Below are 18729 nucleotides of genomic sequence, written 5' to 3'. Positions count from 1 at the left end.
TGTTGTACTTAAGGAAATCTTTTATGATTAGGGGTTGAAAAGATTCGATATTCGGAACTGGGGATCCGTTCAGCTACCTTTCTGCGTCCGAGGTGAGTTTCCTCAGCAGGATCAGCGGGACTAAGGCACCAAAGCTAACCCCCGTTTGGTTATGTTGTTGTACTTGTTGTCTATGTGATACTTAAATGTGCTCGTATATGTATGTTTATTGGGGCATGGCCTGTTATCTAAGTGTATTCGGGGCGCGTATCTCATTCCTATCCGAGTGTGGGAGGGGCTCGTATCTCACTATCAGCCGAGTGTGGGTGGGGCTCATATCTCACTATGATCCGAGTATGGGCATGTCCCTTTTTCCGAGTATGGGTGGGGCCCGTATCTCACTGTTATCTGAGAGTGGACGAGGCCTGTATGTCATTAATTAATACATGATATGTATGGTATGTAGTATTTTGGGGAACTCACTAAGCTTTGTGCTTACGGTTTTCAGTTTATGTTTCACGTACTTCCAGTTCCGAGGGGGAGAACTCGGGATGGCTGCATCACACATACCATCGATATACTGTTATGATGTTTTACTATAATTTATGGCAAATTGATACACTTATTTTATTCAAATGTTTGGATGTTATGGGAAAAATACTATTTTATCTATTATTAAATCGAAATGTTTAGGACCATATTTTTGGATGTTTCATATTCGCAAAAAGAAGGACATAGCAATCGGGGAATCAAGCGGTAAAGAGAAAGTTCAAGATGAGAAGGTGTCAGATTTCAAACCCAAAATACCCGAACCAGAAGAAGAAATGGAAAACATTATAGACATACCAATGGGCAAATACAAACAAAGGATGCGTGACGATACTGGGCCAGGACTCGGGTAACCCGCGATTCCAACAATAGCAAACTTTGAGCTGAAAGGTCAAATCCTTATCCAGCTGAAGGACATTTTGTTCTATGGAAAGGATCACGAAGATGCATACAAGCACATAGAAGAGGTCAACGACATAGCTGACTACTTCAAAATCCTTAATGTGTCGTGCGAAACTGTATACCCTCAAGGGAGCCCCAAAAGATTGGCTAAAAGCACTACCTCCAGGGTCAAGAACCACATGGAAAAAGATGCGTGAAGATTCATAGATTAATTTTTCCTACCATCCAAAGTAGCGAAATTGAAGAAGGTAATTGCTAACTTTGAACAATTGGGAGGAGAGTCACTCTATGAGGCATGGGAAAGATACAAATGATTGTTGAGGAACTGCCCTCAAAATGACCTAAACGTTCAACAAGAAGTCTACATCTTTTATGATGGAGTGAATGTCACAACTAGGGAGTTACTTGACTCCCAAGGACCACTCAAGAAGAAGTCACATGTGGTGATAAAAGTGTTGATTGAAGAATTCTCTAAACTCTCAAGAGAATATCATAACCCGAGACATGACTCAACTCGAGGAGCGGTGGACTCAATTTTAGATTATATGGCGGCAATGATGGCCAAGTTGGAAAGTAAGGATCATAGGATGACAAATATAGACCAGTCCATCCACACCATTTAGGTAGGATATGATAACCGTAGCGGGCCTTACCTTACTAAAGATTGTAACCTTGATGAGAACGGGAACCGAAAAGTTAAAGTTTGTTATTCAAGTGGGGATAGGTATTATGAAGATTGGTGAAATTCAAAAAAGGAATGGCTACCATATGATGAGTATAAGAAGGCTAAGGAGGGAAAATATAGGCAAAGACGTGAGGCTTTTATCAAAGAGAAGAGTCGGTTCAAGAAAAGAATATGGATTTTCAAGATATGATTACACGATTTGTATCCGCATCCGAGAAGATATACAATGAAATCGATGCGGCGACACGAGAGTAAAAAGAAATTATGAAAGAGCAGCAAGCATTGATGAGAAATCAGCAAGCCTTAATGCTCAACATCAAGAAGAAACTAGGGCAACGAGCGTTCACCGGCCTGACTTCCTAGCAACACCGAAAAAAATCCAAGAGGGGCACAAGAAAACATTATGACAACTAGGAGCGGTAAAATAGTCACTTATTTAACCCTAATCCTAAATGAAGATCCAAGAGTGTTGCAGGAAAAAGGAAAAGAAACTCAAGAATTGCAAATGGACGAAGCAACTCGGTGAGTTCTGGAAAAGAACTCGACAAGTGTTCCATTTGATGAGAAAAATAACCATCCACTTCAGTCGTATCAACCTCTATTTCCATTCCCGGGCCGAGCTAGACAAGATAAATAGAGTGAAGACTACAAAAAGATCCTGGAGTACATCAAGGCCCTTTAAATTAGCATTCCATTCATCCAAGCGGTTGCACAAATGTCCAAGTATGCTAAATTCTTAAAAGACCTTCTTACAATTAGAAAAACGATGGAAAAGGCATTTAAAGTCATCCTAAATGAGAATTGCTCGACTGTGATGTTAAATAAATTACCAAAGAAGATGCGTGACCCGAGTAGTTTGAATTTACCATGTCAACTTGGTAATTTGGCTACAAGCTATGCATTGGCCGATTTGGGGGCCAGTGTGAATCTTATGAATTATTCTTTCTTCAAGAAGTTGAACCTTGAAAAGTTGATACCCATTCGAATGCGATTCATCTAGCAAAAAATATGGTGACGTTTCCAAAGGGAATTTGTGAGGATCTCTTGGTAAAAGTTGATAAGTTCGTATTTCCTGCCAGTTTCATAGTGCTAGACATGGAAGAAGACCATCAAGTGCCTATTATTCTAGGAAGACCTTTCTTAAACACCACTTGCACTATAGTAGACATAAGAGAGTCTAAACTTAATCTCCAGGTAGGGGATGGTTCAGTCACATTTGGAGTTGATTGAGCCATGAAGCATTCTACGTTTAGTGACGACACGGCATCCTCGATGGATGTTTTGGAAGAATTAATGGAAAAACATTGGTGGGATGGGAAGAAGACAAGGTAAATAGATCCACCTTGACCTCATAAGACGAATTTAATGCTGAAAAAGATCTAAAACAGATAGAGAGACTACTTGAAGAAAGGGAATACATAGAATTAACAAGATATGTTGAAAACTCAACTCGGCGAGTTGAAAAGACCAACCGGCATGTTGGAATGAAAAAATGCGACCTAACGGGTTAAATGGTCATAATGCGGCGAGGTCTGTTGATACACTCGACGTGTTCGGTGTTCATAATACAAAATTAGAGCTCAAAACTTTGTCGAAACACTTGGAATATGCCTTTCTAGAAGATGATGGTTAAAAACCTATAATTATTGCCTCTGACCTCACACTAACCAAAAAAGAAGATCTTATGAAGGTTCTAAAGAAGATAAAATACCAATGCATGGAAAATTACATATATTAAGGGTTTTATTCCCTCTTATTGCTCGCACAAGATCAACCTTGAAGAAGGCGCGATACCAGTAGTGCAACATCAAAGGAGGTTGAACCCAAACATGTAAGAGGTGGTCAAGAAATAAGTTGTCAAGCTCTTAGATGTGGGGATAATATACTCAATTTCCGATAGTCAATGGGTTAGTCCAATTCAAGTTGTTCCAAAGAAAGGAGGGATGAGAGTGATGACAAACGAGAAGAAAAAGCTCATACCTACAAAGACGGTAATCGGTTGGTAGGAGTGCATCAATTATCACAAGCTAAACGATGCCACTTGCAAAGGCCACTTCCTTCTTCCTTTTATTGATCAAATGCTTGAGTGATTATCTGGTCATTGCTATTATTGTTTCTTAGATTTTTGGTTATTTCCAGATTCCTATTGACCCTAATGATCAAGAGAAGATGAGTTTTACTTATCCAAGTGGAACAATTGCATACTGACGCATGCCTTTTGGGTTATGCAATGCACCAAGTACTTTTCAAAGATGCATGATGGCTATAGTCCACGACATGGTGAAGAAGTTTATGGAAGTGTTCATGGATGACTTTTCTAGTTTTGGCTCTTCATTTGATAATTATCTTACTAACCTTGATTTGATGATTGCTAGGTGTGAAAAGACCAATTTAGTCCTAAATTGGGAAAATGTCATTTCATGGTGAACGAAGACATCGTTTTAGGTCATAAAGTGTCCAAATAATGGATTGAGATGGATCGAACAAAGATCGACACTATTGCCAAATTACCCCCACCAACTAATATGATGGGTGTTAGAAGTTTTTTAGGTCACACAGGTTTTTACCACCATTTTATTAAAGCTTTTTCTAAAATCACTAGACCTTTAACTCAACTACTTTTAAAAGATGCACCGTTTAATTTTTCTAAAGAATGCTTTGACGCTTTTGAGATTTTAAAAGAAAAATTGACTAATGCCCCGATCATTATCACCCCAAATTGAAACTTGCCTTTTGAGATAATGTGTTATGCAAGTGACTATGCCTTGAGAGTTGTGCTTGGTCAAAGGGTTGATAAGCACTTTCAACCCATATATTATGCGAGCAAGACCATAAACCTGACCCAATAAAATTACACCACTACTGAAAAAGAATTAATGGTCGTGGTTTATGCCTTTGACAAGTTTCCCCTTACCTTATATTGTCTAAAACAACTGTTTTTACTGGCCATTCTGCTATCATGTATTTGCTTGCCAAGTAGGATGCGAAATCAAGACCGATTTGATGAGTGCTTTATTTAAAGAATTTGAAATCGAGATCAAGGACAAGAAAGGGATGGAAATTTTCGTAGCTGACCACCTATCTAGATTGGAAAATCCAGAGATGGATGAGATGGAAAATAAGGGAATTGGGGATAGCTTTCCAGATGAATATTTGATGATGATAGTGGGGGAAGAGCCTTGGTATGCTGACATTGCAAACTTCTTAGCATTAAATTTTCTTCCAAAAGGGATAACCCACCAGCAAAAGAAAAAGCTCTTCTCTGAAATTAAATATTATTTCTGGGATTAGCCCTATCTTTTTAGAAGTTGTTTAGATGGGATAATTAGAAGATGTGTTTTCATGACATTTTAGAGCATTACCGTAATGGGCCCACAGGAGGACACCATGGAGCTCAATACATGGCAAAAAAGGTGTTTGATGCAGCATTCTATTGGCTAACAATCTTCAAAGATGTTGCCACCCATGTGATAGAGTGTGGTTCTTGCCAAAGATCGGGAAATCTATCTGCAAGGAATGAGATGCCACAAAGGAACATCCAAGTCTGTGAGGTTTTTGATGTGCGGATGTAGATTTCATGGGACCATTCCCATCATCTAGAGGGCATAAATACATCCTTGTGGTAGTAGACTATCTATGCAATGGACAGAAGCGTAGGCATTACCCACCAATGATGTGTGGGTAGTTGTGAAATTTCTGAAGAGGTTATCTTCTAGGTTTGGAGTGCTAAAAGTAGTTATCAATGACAGGAGTACCCATTATGCTAATGATCAACTGGCAAAGGTGTTACAAAAATATGGTGTACAACATAGGTTTGCAACACTATATCATCCACAAACGAATAGGCAAACCGAGATCACGAATAGGGCGCTTAAAAGAATAGTAGAAAGTTCGGTAGGTAGCTATAGGAAAGATTGGGCAGACAAACTCGATGATGTGCTTTAGGCATTCCAGACGACATTCAAAACACCCATTGGGACCACACCCTATAGATTAGTTTATCGGAAACAATGTCATCTACGGGTGGAACTCCAACATAAAGCATATTGGTCCTTAAAAACAAGCAATTTTGAACCAAGTTACGCGCCAATCGCTTTTGCAAATGAATGCCTTAGATGAATTGTGAAATGAGTCCTACACAAACTCGTTGATCTACAAGGAGAAGACTAAAAGGTAGCATGATGCAAGGCTAAAAGAAAACAAGGAATTTGAAACATGTCAAAATGTTCTTCTTTACAACTCAAGGATGAATCTTTTTTTGGGAAAATTATGCACATGGTGGTCCGATCCTTTTAATATTAAGCAAGTATTTCCATATGGGGTGATTGAGTTGTGGAACAAGGATGGGTCAATCTTTAAGGTCAATGGGCATAGAATTAAGCATTATGACGAAGGAATGCCAAGCGAATAGAGGTTTAAAGAGGGCATGGATTTGGAGAAAGACGCCACAACATAGAGTAGGAAGGAGTCCAGCTAAAGACTCCTAAAAAAGAAGCGCTTGCGGGAGGCAATCCATCATTTGAGTTTGCTTTCTTTTCCCTTTTCCTTCTTTTAATTTTCGTCTTTTATTTCCTTTATTTTTTTGTGTTTTGTTAAGGATTTTTAGTCTTATTCTTCAAATATTTTAAATGTTGCATAAGGGTAAGCAAGGCATTAGCGTGGGGTGTGGGAAGCATTTTTGTGAAAAAACTTAAATATTTTGTTCGGAACTCCCAACTCGGCGAGTAAGAGATGTGCACTCACTGTGTTTGGGCGATATTTCATGATTTTTGCTTAGAACCCATTCCAACATGGCGAGTTTGGGACTCTCAACTCAGCGTGTTGCCCTTTATTATTGAAAATGTAAAGATTTTTTTTAAACTCAGTGAAATAAGGGTTTTAACCCTAAAAGGGAAAATTTCATCAGTTTCACCCACTGCACCTAAGGCTCGTCGAGTTTTCCTCTCAAGTGCAACAATCTTATACTCCTTACGGTTCTAATAGAATTTCTCCAACACAGGTAAGGTTTTTCACACTTTAATCTATTAAAATTAAGATGTTTAAGAGTTTGGTGTTTGATTTAGTTGAAAAAATTGATTTTTGAACTTGGCATAAACTCTAGGGTTTCGATTTCGGTCAAATTAGGTTGTTTAAACTTGTCTTTCTTTTGATTAAATGCATCTTATAGTTCCCTGAACAAACCCCTGAAGTGATCTTAAGTTGGTTTGGTTGTATTGGTTTGATTCAGAACAGATTAGTCGAAATGTTCATCAAACTCGTCGAGTTGTTCATACAACATGACGAGTTCATTGTTTAGAATGCCCAATTCTATTTGAAATTTTATGTTTGAGTTATTTTTGGTATTTGTTTGTCTCCTATGTTATTTGATGTGCAAAAAAATGAGAAGAAGTGGTAGAGGTCAACAAATCCCTAGAGACCAAGAGGATTTCCCTTGGTATAATTTTCCACAAGTTGTTTCACAAAGAACTTTAGCTGAATGGAGAAGCAATTTAGAGAAGTTGAAATGGAAAGAGTTTTATATTGCAAATTAAGTGAACTGGAAATGGCTAGGGGAAGTTGGGTTAGTTGAAGCAATGAACCCATACTTAACAAAAGTGTTTATGAATGATGGGGGTAAGGGTTATGTGTAATGCTTGGAGAAGATTTTTTCAAATACAAGAGCCTATTTACAACGAGTTTTGCCTTGATTTTTATGCGGCAATTTGATTTAGGGGTAGTGATGACTCTTTTGATACAAATAGTTCCACTTTTTGTCTGGGAGGAGAATATAAAGAGTGCACTGTTGCTGAATTGACATGGAGAATTCATTTGTACAATAGATCGGAGGTGATGAGTGAAGCGTTTGGTTTATTTTTGGATCATTTTCATAGAGGGTTTCCAGATGGGGTCATTAGTGCAAATTGGTGGACTACAATCGCTAATGGGGTGTATATTCCATCAGTAGCACAAGAAGGTGACATTCGGTCACCAATCCATAGGTTCATTCACAGATTCATCGCATGTTCCATCAACATGAGGAAAGAATATCACAAGGTTCCAAATCTTGATCTATTTTTCTTATGGAGCATTATCACACCCAACACCTTTTGCAACATATGTTACTGCTTGACAAAGTATTTGGCGGAGGGAGGAGTCAAGGATATGAAGGCATCACGGATTTGTGGGGGCATGTTTGTGAAAAAATTGGCAAGGTCATACGGGATATTTGAGAGAGGGACCGAAAATTTTCTCACAATAATGCATACAAGATTATTTAGCACTCTTCTCTATAAGAGGGCTACAATTATGGAAGGTAATGGAGGAGGAAAATTTTCTATTCCCGATGATGATGAAGCTTTGGTACCAAAACAACCAGGAAGTGGAGTTAGGCATCGACCCGCAACCATGCGTGAGGAGCCACCGGTAATTCCCGTTGAAGATGGACCCATACAACTTGTCCATGAGGGAATTTCAAAACAATTTGGCTCGTGGGGTGAATCGCACCAACATGACCTTGGAGTTTATGATGAACCAAATGAACATGCAACACCCTAATTCGCATCCTCCATATATGTGTCATCCATGTTGGGAGGATATTTGGAGAGCAAGACAAGGAGGAGAAGGAGTATGTAGAGCCGAAGGAGAGGAAGAAGATGATTTATTATCCTTTTCAATTTATTTTTGTTTAAGTGTTTGAGACAATTTTTATTTGCTTTGTGTGTTTTAATTTGTTATGGTTTGGTTATTTTGAAACTTTTAGTAATTTGTAATTTTAGATTTAATAGTTGTTTTTCCTTGTTATTATGTAGTAGATCGATTAATTAAAGCGTGATGCAAATAAAGTGAGGGTCGAATCATTTACGTGAAGATTTAAAGAGTTTGAGCAATACTTTGAGTCCGACGATTATAATTGTTAGAAGAGGTCATGTTACTGAAGAGGTGTATTGCATTAATACCCTCTTTGACCAAGAAATCGCAACTGAAGCAGAAATTAGAAATTTTATGATCAGAGGCTTCAACTCGTCGAGGTCATAACACAACTTGACAAGTTCTAGAGGAAATACATGATTTCTACCCGAATTACGATCCAACACGACGAGTTTTCCCACTACAACTCGGCGTGTTGCTACTCCGTCGACTTTTTTTTTCGAGTATTGATTTGATTCCATTTGAGGCGGGCATTATGCACATTTATGAAGTCCATTTCTAGGCAATTCCAAGAAGCTTTTTCCAATATATTAGGAGCTATACCACACGAGACGTTTGACAACCAAGACATGGATGAGTGTTCTGATGCCATGGTCAACTAAAGAAGGAGCTCAAAAAAGGAAATATCAACCTTGCCACTTCTATCTCATGGGAGTCTGTTCCACTTCTCTCTCTCTCTTTTTTTTTTTTTTTTTACTTTTATGTTCTTTAAATGTTTTACTATGCAATGGAGACATTGCATAAATTAAGTGTGGGGTAGGGCGTTGATTACATTAGTTACATTAGAATCCTAGGCACAAAATTAAAAAAAAAAAAGTTGCATAAAAATTGCTAGGTTAATTTAGAAAATTTTGGTAAAGCAATTAGGATTTCATGCTAATATTGTTTTTGACGATTCTTTGAGGACTTAAATGTTTAGTTGAGCCAATATACAATATAGTGCATTTATGGCCCCTTTATTCTGGTGAAATCATGGAACAAAAACACACCCTTGCTTAATTTGAGGGACGCAATATGTTTAACATGTGTAACAGAAATGTATGCAAGAAAGCTTAAGTAGTCATTGCACATAAGACTAATGCCTTTAATTAATAAATGATGAAGTTATAAACCCTTGTGTAAGTATATGTTTTTCTAGGTTTTTAGTTTGAGTGAAAAAAGTTTGGTTGAAAAAAAAAATTTGGTTGAAAAAAAATGTGTTGAAATGTTTGAAAGATTCTTCAAACTATGAAGACGTGAAAAAGAGCTACAAAGTATCAAAGATTCAAAGCTAAAGTTGTATTTTTATTTTTATTGTAATCTTCTTTTCTAGGTTATTTTTCTGTATGTGTGCTTGGGAAATATTCATTGCGATTAAGAAAGTTTTCTACGTATAGACTCGGAGAGATGCATAAAATGAGCGTTGTTCAGAAAAAGTGGGTCAGTGTTTATGAATATTGTGAGTATTTAGGGTTAGGGGGTCCTTAGGAAAAAAAATTAGATACAAATGCACGCGTTGCGGTCTTCGCATAATGGTTGGGTTCAATTGGGGTTGTCTTACTTGGTATTAGTGTGTTAAAATTCAGTTTTGCTTGAGGGAAAACAAAATTCAAGTGTGAGATATTTTGATATGGGCATATTTAGTTATAAAATTCATGCATTATCTTAATACTTTGTGTTGTTTTTGTCTCAAATAATGGACAAATGGTACATAATTAGTTTAAAATCTCATTTCAACAACAAAGACATGCTCGGAAGGAAAAGGAAGCAGAATTGGTGATTGGAAGCTTGGATCTTGGATTTTGAAGAAAGAAGGATGTTGTTGGATAGCTTAACCCCTCATCATCGTTTTGGCCATATCTCATGACTCATAACTCCGATTGACGAGATTTTAAATGTTCTGAAAAATAGACACAATTTCGGACGAATTTTGTGTTTTGAGAAATGTTGATTCCAAACTAACTTAGCGAGTTTGGGTCCTCCAACTCTCCGTGTTAAATAGAAGCTTCGCGATTCTTGACGCTGACTTGGGGAATACGGGATTTTAATGACCAACTCGCCGAGTTGCGCCATTTTTCGGAATTTATTTAGGGATCGTTTTCATTCGAAACCCTAACATTTGTTGGAGGCTTTTATCGCCTTTTGGAGGCCAGATACATTCGCAAGAAGCTTTGGAACTTAGAATTCGACTAGTGGTTAATATAGAAGAGATCAAAGGCATTTAAGCATCACTTTTCTCTTAATTCTTTGCGTGAATCATGTTTTCAACATTGAATTTCGTATTTATGGTTTTATTTGCTGAAGTTATGGGCTAAAACTCTATACTTTTGTTTAGACTTGATGATCTTATAAATATGGTTTGATTGGTGGCTTTGGCTTATATTGATTTGGTTATTTATCTTGTTAATTTAACTTGTTAAAAGATCCTTATGTTTTAATGATAATTATTTTTTGTTAATGACTAAGTATATTGAGTTGTTTTGACATCTACTTGATTACTTGAATCTTATGGTTTTATGAAAACAAGATTGTATGCCTAATGGTATGAACATAACTAAGGTTAACTAGAGAATAAATTAGTTAATGTGTGAGCATATGTGATGACCAACCACATATGAGTTAATTGAACCAACCAACTTGATTAGCTATTATTACAAGTCTTACTTGATTTGAATTGAACACTAGTAAACTCTTTAATTTAATCGTTTGATCACTACTTGAATTGATTTGTTTGCTAAAGGATTATAACAGTGTACATGAACCTAATCAAATTAGAAATCGGTGACTAATGATATATTAATTGATTTCACTTGCCACGAAATTAACCATAGGAATAAGTGAATCGAATCTAAACGGACGTTTCTTTAATCTTATTGAATCTAGTTGTCTTTTGTTTCTTCTTTAGTTGTTAATTCCTTTTTGCTAAAGTATTCAAGTTATTACTTAAGTTTTTATTCTTGCAAAACTAGAGAAAAAATATTTTTAATAATTGTTTTATTTAGATAATATTAGTAATATTTTAATTGTTTACGTTCCCTGAGTTTGATACCTTACTTGCGTACACTAAATTGCTAATCGATAGGTACACTGTCTTCCGTGTGTTTTTTTTATTTTTTATTTTTTTTTTGTTTTGTTTAAGTTAGTTGGGATGAAAACTAGTACATTTCTCACATATCAGTCTTCTACATCGACCATTGTTTGAATGCTTTCGTGGCATATTCCTGTTAGTCCCTGACCAATCAGCTTGAAGGGGGATAATAGTTGTAAATTAGTTGTACATAATGAAGTCAAGTCTATATGTATACCGATAGGAACTTAAATTAATCAACCATTACGATAGAAAGCTCCTTATTCATAGGAGCTAATTCTTTTTAATGTGTGTATTTATACCTTGTATCACTTTTCTTTCGTGGCATATTCTTGTTAGTCCCTGACCAATCAGCTTGAAGGGGGATAATAGTTGTAAATTAGTTGTACATAATTAAGTCAAGTTGATATGCATATCGATAGGAACTTAAATTAGTCAACCATTATGCTAGAAAGCTCCTTATTCATAGGAGCTAATTCTTTGTAATGTGTGTATGTATACCTTGTATCTCTTTTCTTTTCAATTAATTTTGAACATAATTAGCACTGCCTGTTAAAAGTATTAAAATAGTTACAAACTTATCATTTGTGTAATTATATTTTGATGCAGGGTATATTGTGTTAAGTTATATTATTTGTACGGGTTGAATATGTGTGTTTGTGTATAGAGTTGGAATATGTTCGTAGATTGTTAACCCGAACCAGATCCATGGGCTATCCATGGGCCCATGGGTTGTATCTTGCCCCAAGTATTTAAAGAGTAGCTAAAGCTTATTTTCAGTATAACTCAAGGCTTTTCTAATTGATATTCTCTCATTCATTCTCTTCGTCTTCAGAAGAGGGTTTTCATATTAGGGTTTCTGTATAAACACATTTAGGTGTTTGATTCCTGTAATCATCTGAGAGTTTGAGTGTGATTGTAGTGAGATATTTATTTTGTATTTATATGATGAAAACCAACTCTTTCATAATGAATAGAATATTGATGTTAGGAATATGTTGAGTTCTTGAGGTCAAAGTTTGTTATAGCATTCTTTCACCAAGCTTGGATTATTACCATATCCTCTTGTTTAGGCAGCCTTGTTAGATATGGTTCACATGCCTATCACATGCTTACAAGTTGTAAAGTTAATGAACTATCAAAATATGTTAGAAGTTAGTCGCCTTTGAAATTGAAAGACACCATGTTTCTTAATTATTCATTGCAGTTTCTCTTGTAAGTGTTCATTCAATCAATGAGAAAAACCTCTCCGTACTGTTTTATCATTCAATCATAACAGTTAATAACTCCATTTTTGGTGCAACTTACAAAATCATATGAGTTCTAGCTCATTGCACTCTATGTACACTCAATTCAAACACAGGCACAATGATTTAAAGAAAATTTTGTTGGAGAGACACCAAGAGATTTGACAGAATTCAAGGACCTCGCACTGGGCCAAAACAGAAACACCCAGCAGCAGCAACTTGATCTTCAGGTATCATACCTCCGCCCTTAGTGGTATCAATGGCTTCTAGTAACTTCACAACTTCAGGCATCTCTGGGCGCTTGTCAGGATTTGCATCCCAACATCTCCTCATTACGTTTGCTAAAGAACTCGGACAACATCTTGGTATTTCCGGCCTCAGATTCTAAAAAATTTTACACAAAAAAATTAAAATTAAGTGACAAACGTGTGGAAAATAGTATCTTAAAAAGAGCAAACAGAAGTAGTTGGCCTACATGACGAACAACTGCTGACGACACTTCAGCAAAACTGAGAAATGGGTATGGAAGATCACAACAATAAGTTTCCCATAAGCATACACCAAAGCTATAAACATCACATTTTCTGTTATAAGGCTTTCCTTCAAGAACCTGTGGAAATTAACACATTTTGGATTTTTCATATTAGATGTAAGAAGATCAAACTTAATATGACACTTTATAAAGCTCAATGATTAAGATCACCTCAGGAGCCATATAACCTAATGTTCCAGTTTCACCCGTCATATCTTTGGGATTCTGAGCTTCAACACGAGCAACACCAAAATCCGCAATTTTGAGCTTCCTATTACTATCTAACAACATATTTTCGGCTTTAACATCACGATGCACAATCTTCTTTGAGTGGAGGTAGCTCAATCTGCAAAATTGCTACATTCATTAACGACTTAAAGGATGTACTTATGATACAATAGAAACTCACCCTCTTGCAAGATCCAAAGCGAGTTGAATAACAATTTTGTACGGAAGCTTCTTCTTCCTATTCCTGTATAATAATCCTTTTAGGGTTCCGCCTCTAAGAAATTCTACCACCACACAACAAGCCTTTGATGGAAGTTCAGTAGGATCATCGCTTGAGTTTTTAGCAGGTATCTTGAGATTTGAAGTCCCCATTGAAGCACCAATAAACTGAAACCCACTTTATGATAGTTAATAACACTAAAAGAAAAGAAAGTAATTTTGGGCATCATATATATTATATAGGGAAAATGACTTAAAAGCCAATGAAGTTTCCAAATTATTCAAAAAACCTCAATCATGTTTTCTCTGTTCAAAAAAACCCAACGAACTTAACATTTTGTCTAAAAAGTCCAACAAATTTCCAAACCGTTTAGAAAAATCCAATCTTGTTTTGTTTAAGTTCGTTGGGTTTTTTTTTAAACAGTCAAAACATGATTGGAGTTTTTTAAACGTTTTGGAAACTTCGTTGGTTTAACAAGTCATTTTTCCGATACGGTAATAAGCCACGTCATTTGTTTCTCTTATTTGACTTTCAGCAAGTGTAACTTAGTTGGACTTTTTAGATAAAATGTTAAGTTTATTGGGTTTTTTTGAACAGACAAAATATAATTAGGATTTTTTGAACGGTTTGAAAATTTCATTGGGCTTTTAAGTCATTTTCCCTATTATATATGCATACAAATATGTCTGAGTACGTACACTAGTAACATTTGGATGATCTAACTTTTGCCAAACAGCAACTTCTTGCTGGAATGATGCTCGTAAAGCCGCGAGTTCATTAGTTGTAGCCATGTCATCCTCTCCCCAATCCAACAGTTTCACTATATAATACAATAACGATATATTTGTATAATGTTGAAGCATAGAGAGGAGATAAAAATAAAAGGAAAAGGTTTTCATCAATCATCACTAAGTTATTTCCTCTCATACCCTAGAAAACTTTAAAAGAAACTAAGCTTAATTCAATACACTTTAAAAAACCTTAGAATCGATTTTCACGACAACTTAGAGGTCACGTGTTCGAATCACATGTTTGTGTGTCGCTCACATGATCACTACAGATGTACAGTTTTGGATGGATGTTTTCTAACATGGCTATGCAGTATGCACTACCATTAATTGTCAACACCATAGAAAGTTAGTTTTTTTTTCTTATATTACCAAATCTACACAAGATAATCGTTCGAGGGTGTCCCACATTCCTATATGCTCATTTTGGATATGACCTAAGAACAATGAGAGTTCTTGTAGAAGCAAGAGAAAACTACATACCAGCAACATCTTGCCCATCATAAGTGCCACGATAAACCGTTCCATAAGCTCCACGAGCAATAAGATTCCTTATTTCCAACTTAGCCAAATCAATCTCCCATGGTTCTTTTGGCCTATTAGGTTCTACATTTCTTGACCAAGCTCGGCTCAGGTGCTTCTCTAGGTGCACATCCAAGCATTTGAGATCAATTTCATCAGCCCTAAACAACATGTCATTGGTGCTTGCAGATTTCTTGCACTCCCCCAACGTGTCTTTCTCTCCAACACTTTCCACGTTTTTCAACTTTGATTCAGAAACCTCGGGATTTGGGTTGTCTTCGATTTCCCCATTTGTTCTAGAATCCATTGTCTGTAAACACAAAGGTTAATTATTCACAAAGATAAGAAATTGATATAATGTTTTTCAAAGATGACTCTAAATGCAACAAATAGGATGAATAGATGGAGAAAATAGAATATTACATACGGTTTATGTATATTTATAAAGGTTCATGGATAGAAACCTATACTTTCATCATGGTTTACTTATGATTGGCTTATCATGTAAAAGATTGAATCATGCATGCATGTTTCGATCCAAGGATGATTACATGACATGTACCACCACATGTCAACATTAAGAGACAAAAAGTGAACACGCACCTTGCTTAGAAATTGTAAGATAAAGATGGAAATGACAAACACCTTGAATTCAAAACTTAAAACCAGGAACTTTAAATGTGTGGAGAGTGAGAGACGAGACAGATGGGAAAAGGGAAGAGAGAAACAAAAGTTGACTGCACCTAAATAATTGGTGAAAGAGAAAGAGATAGTAGTGGCTCAGGAGTCACATGATGGATTACGCCAGAATGAGAAAATTATGGTAACAAGTTTGAAGATTAACATCTCGATATGAAATTAGCCTTATATTTTGCGAAATCTGTGGGATAAAAAAAAAACTAGAGGTATCGAAATGTGTGAACCATAGCTTCTAATCTCATTACCTCACATACTTCGAAAAATAAGACGCGCCTTTTATCTCATAAATATCATTTTACCCTTTCTTGCAAGATTTTCTCGATCAAGGGACTACAATTATTCTAAAAAGGATATGAGACTATTCTCGCTACAAGGCAAAGTACTTGATATGTCTTTGCTACAATTCAACAACTATCATGTTTCCTCAATGGTATCTTATTTCCATCACAATAAATAGTTTTTTTTTCCTAAACGTTATTAAAATATATAAAAACTGATTATCTTTAGCAAGGACACGTCCTCCTCTTTAAAGTCAACCAACAGAAATCAAGTGTAAGCAAGGAATCTGCGATCTTACTCTTTGGGTACAAGGTGCAGACGTAAAAACAGAGCAGAGGAAAAGAGGCACAAAAAAGTGGAAGTATGCTGAATACTTGATCTCCAAGGTTTTATTAAGGAAAACAAAGGGAAAGACCAAATAAAAACATCATCTGTTACAGCCTATTTATACTAAACGGAAAATTGAAAGTTTGATCTCTTAAGCCACTCATGATCTATCGGAGTTCCTTGCTCGTCTTTTTTCGGCTCATCTTTTGGTTATATCGGATACCAGGATGGGGTTGTAATCAGCCATGCCCGTCTTCTTAAGCTAACTCTTCGAGCAGACGGTTTGCTTCAAGCTAACTAATAGGCTATATTTATTCAATATAGTCAACTCCTAATTTAGGATATTATTGTGTATCAATTTGTATTACTTATATAGGTTATTCTTTGTAATTATATATTGAGTCCTTTATGATAATAAAACTCGTTCCGCTAAAATTATCCCTCTCTATATGGTATTAGCGAGATAAGCGATTCTCATCTTTCCCCATCGCTAATCTCAAACCCTATATCCATCCGGTTGAGCTCGGCCATGTCGACTCAGCTTCAACCAATTCAACCCTACCCATGAATACTCTTCTTCATATGCTTACTATTAAATTAACCGCCTCCAATTATTTATTATGGTGAAATCAAGTTCTTCCCCTTCTAGAGAAATTAATCATGGTTGAAGGTAAATCCATCACAAATACTACTTACTAATGTGAATTATGAGCATTTGACTTGGCAAACAGAATTAAAGAACACAAAAAATACGGTGATTTGAGTGCTAAAAGATGTATTCGATGATAGGATTGAGCACAAAAAGGGTACTAGATCTAGAAATCATAAATATCACATTCAGTAGTCACTATGAACTACATCTCTCAAGCACACCTCTACAAGAAGTATGGAACCCACCTTATATAAACGTGTTTACATCTCTCTCTCTCTCTCTCTCTCTCTCTCTCTCTCTCTCTTTCTCTCTCTCTCATGTCACAATGCTATACTATCACATGTAAGCGGGTCTAAACGAGTCTCTCTCTCTCTCTCTCATGTCACAATGCTATACTACCACATGTAAGTGGGTCTAAACGAGTCAAACCATTACAAAGTCATACATAGATAACTTTATACCCTAACATTCTCCCCCTCAAAGTTAGGAATGCATGACCCGCTTCAAATCTTCCAAAATCGAGCAAATTCACGAACCAAGCCTCAAGCGTAACACATGTAGAAATGAACTTCAATTCTTCAATGATTTTCTAATCCGGGTTCTAGAGTGTGAGACTGTAACATCCCCATCTGGCACCACATGTAAGTGGGTTTATACAAGTCAAACAATTACAAAACACTACAATAAATTAGAGTATTACCGGCGATAGGCGTCAGCGCTAAAAGTGGGGTTTGTCGGCGCTAATACTATTAGCGGCGACATCTCGCCGCTAAAGGGTCGTCGCTAATAATCAAATTGTTGCCGCTAATGAGTGTTGTCGCCGCTAATAGCACCGTCACCGCAAATAAGTTCTTGTCATCGCTAAAGCACCGTCACCGCTAACAACCAACTGCCGCCACTAAAGGCGTCGCCGGTATTGGTGTTTTCCTTTATATATATATATATATATATATATATATATATATATATATATATATATATATATATATATATATATATAAACCGTATAAAAAGTATAAAAACTGGTATGATATTAATTAATCTAATCCAACATCCATTTAAAATATTCGTCTAATTTAACATATAACAAAATATCGAAAATACTAGTCTAAAATACTTACACAAACAAAACATAAGAAAATCCTACAACTATCTACTCGTCATCATCGCTCTCCTCATTTCCTCCAGTTTCATTTCGTTGTTACAACGAGCGAAACCAATCTTCAAGTGCAGCACTACATGTCGGATCTTTTAACATTATTTGAAGCATTTACAAGTGTTACAAATAAAACAACGTAGTCTTATAAGTTAAACTAGCATTATAACATTCTATATACAAAATATACATTCCACATACAAGCAAAGTACAAAAAATATAGCATTGAACAATAACTAACAATTACCAAACTACAAAATACCATTATAGCATTGTACTTTCATAAACTAACAATTATCAAATTACATATATTGCATATAAATCATTATAGCATTGTACTATAACTAACAATTACCAACCTACAAAATACCATTGCATCATTGTACTTTCATAAACTAACAATTACCAAGCTACAAAATACCAATATATCAAACTATAACAAAACTAACAAATACCAATATATCAAACTATAACAAAACTAAGAATTACCAATATATCAAACTTATTCTACAAATACAAAAAAGTTAGTTAGTTAAATACCAATCAGAACTAAACTTAATATATTATCCAAGTTACGTTTAGATGAACCACCATGACATTCCTTAAAGCGGGGGAAACATTGTCCCAACCAGATACGTTCAAAGGGATGTTCATCCACATATACCTCTCAATCTCACGAGTAAACCAATTACCACGGTTCCCGACAGGGG

General features: G+C 36.0%; 1 protein-coding gene and 1 non-coding gene across 3 annotated transcripts; both read right to left on the bottom strand.

Moving 5' to 3' along the window:
* Nucleotides 1–1166: 1166 nt before the first annotated feature.
* Nucleotides 1167–1273, bottom strand: LOC145007809 (small nucleolar RNA R71). Its single transcript, XR_013663173.1, has one exon. It is a non-coding gene; the product is annotated as a small nucleolar RNA R71 (small nucleolar RNA).
* Nucleotides 1274–12576: 11303 nt separating this feature from the next.
* Nucleotides 12577–16510, bottom strand: LOC145006618 (serine/threonine-protein kinase 52-like). 2 transcript variants are annotated; one of them, XM_078965699.1, is made up of 7 exons: nucleotides 16183–16510; nucleotides 14868–15216; nucleotides 14295–14416; nucleotides 13558–13763; nucleotides 13320–13494; nucleotides 13092–13226; nucleotides 12577–13000 (listed from the first exon to the last, which is right to left on the bottom strand). In XM_078965699.1, the coding sequence occupies exons 2-7, from the start codon at nucleotides 15211–15213 to the stop codon at nucleotides 12788–12790; spliced, it is 1197 nt and encodes a 398-aa protein (XP_078821825.1). In that variant the 5' UTR covers nucleotides 15214–15216; nucleotides 16183–16510; the 3' UTR covers nucleotides 12577–12787. The 2 variants fall into 2 exon arrangements, with proteins under 2 accessions (XP_078821825.1, XP_078821824.1); XM_078965698.1 differs by lacking the exon at nucleotides 16183–16510 and adding an exon at nucleotides 15510–15747.
* Between the last annotated feature and the right edge of the window lie 2219 nt (nucleotides 16511–18729).

The sequence above is a fragment of the Lactuca saligna genome, chromosome 7 (genome assembly GCF_052625555.1).
Source record: "Lactuca saligna cultivar CGN05327 chromosome 7, ASM5262555v1, whole genome shotgun sequence".
Classification (NCBI taxonomy): domain Eukaryota; kingdom Viridiplantae; phylum Streptophyta; class Magnoliopsida; order Asterales; family Asteraceae; genus Lactuca; species Lactuca saligna.
Note: the sequence above shows the minus strand (reverse complement) of the source record. Positions and strands in the feature narration are given on the sequence as shown.

What these genes read in the sequence shown, in the direction of transcription:
- LOC145006618 (XM_078965699.1), bottom strand. Translation starts at nt 15,213, where the DNA reads ATGGATTCTAGAACAAATGGGGAAATCGAAGACAACCCAAATCCCGAG. An exon ending in TGATGGGCAAGATGTTGCTG is followed by an intron (nt 14,417 to 14,867) that starts GTATGTAGTTTT and finishes TGTATTATATAG; the next exon opens with TGAAACTGTTGGATTGGGGA. An exon ending in GCTTTGGATCTTGCAAGAGG is followed by an intron (nt 13,495 to 13,557) that starts GTGAGTTTCTAT and finishes GCAATTTTGCAG; the next exon opens with ATTGAGCTACCTCCACTCAA.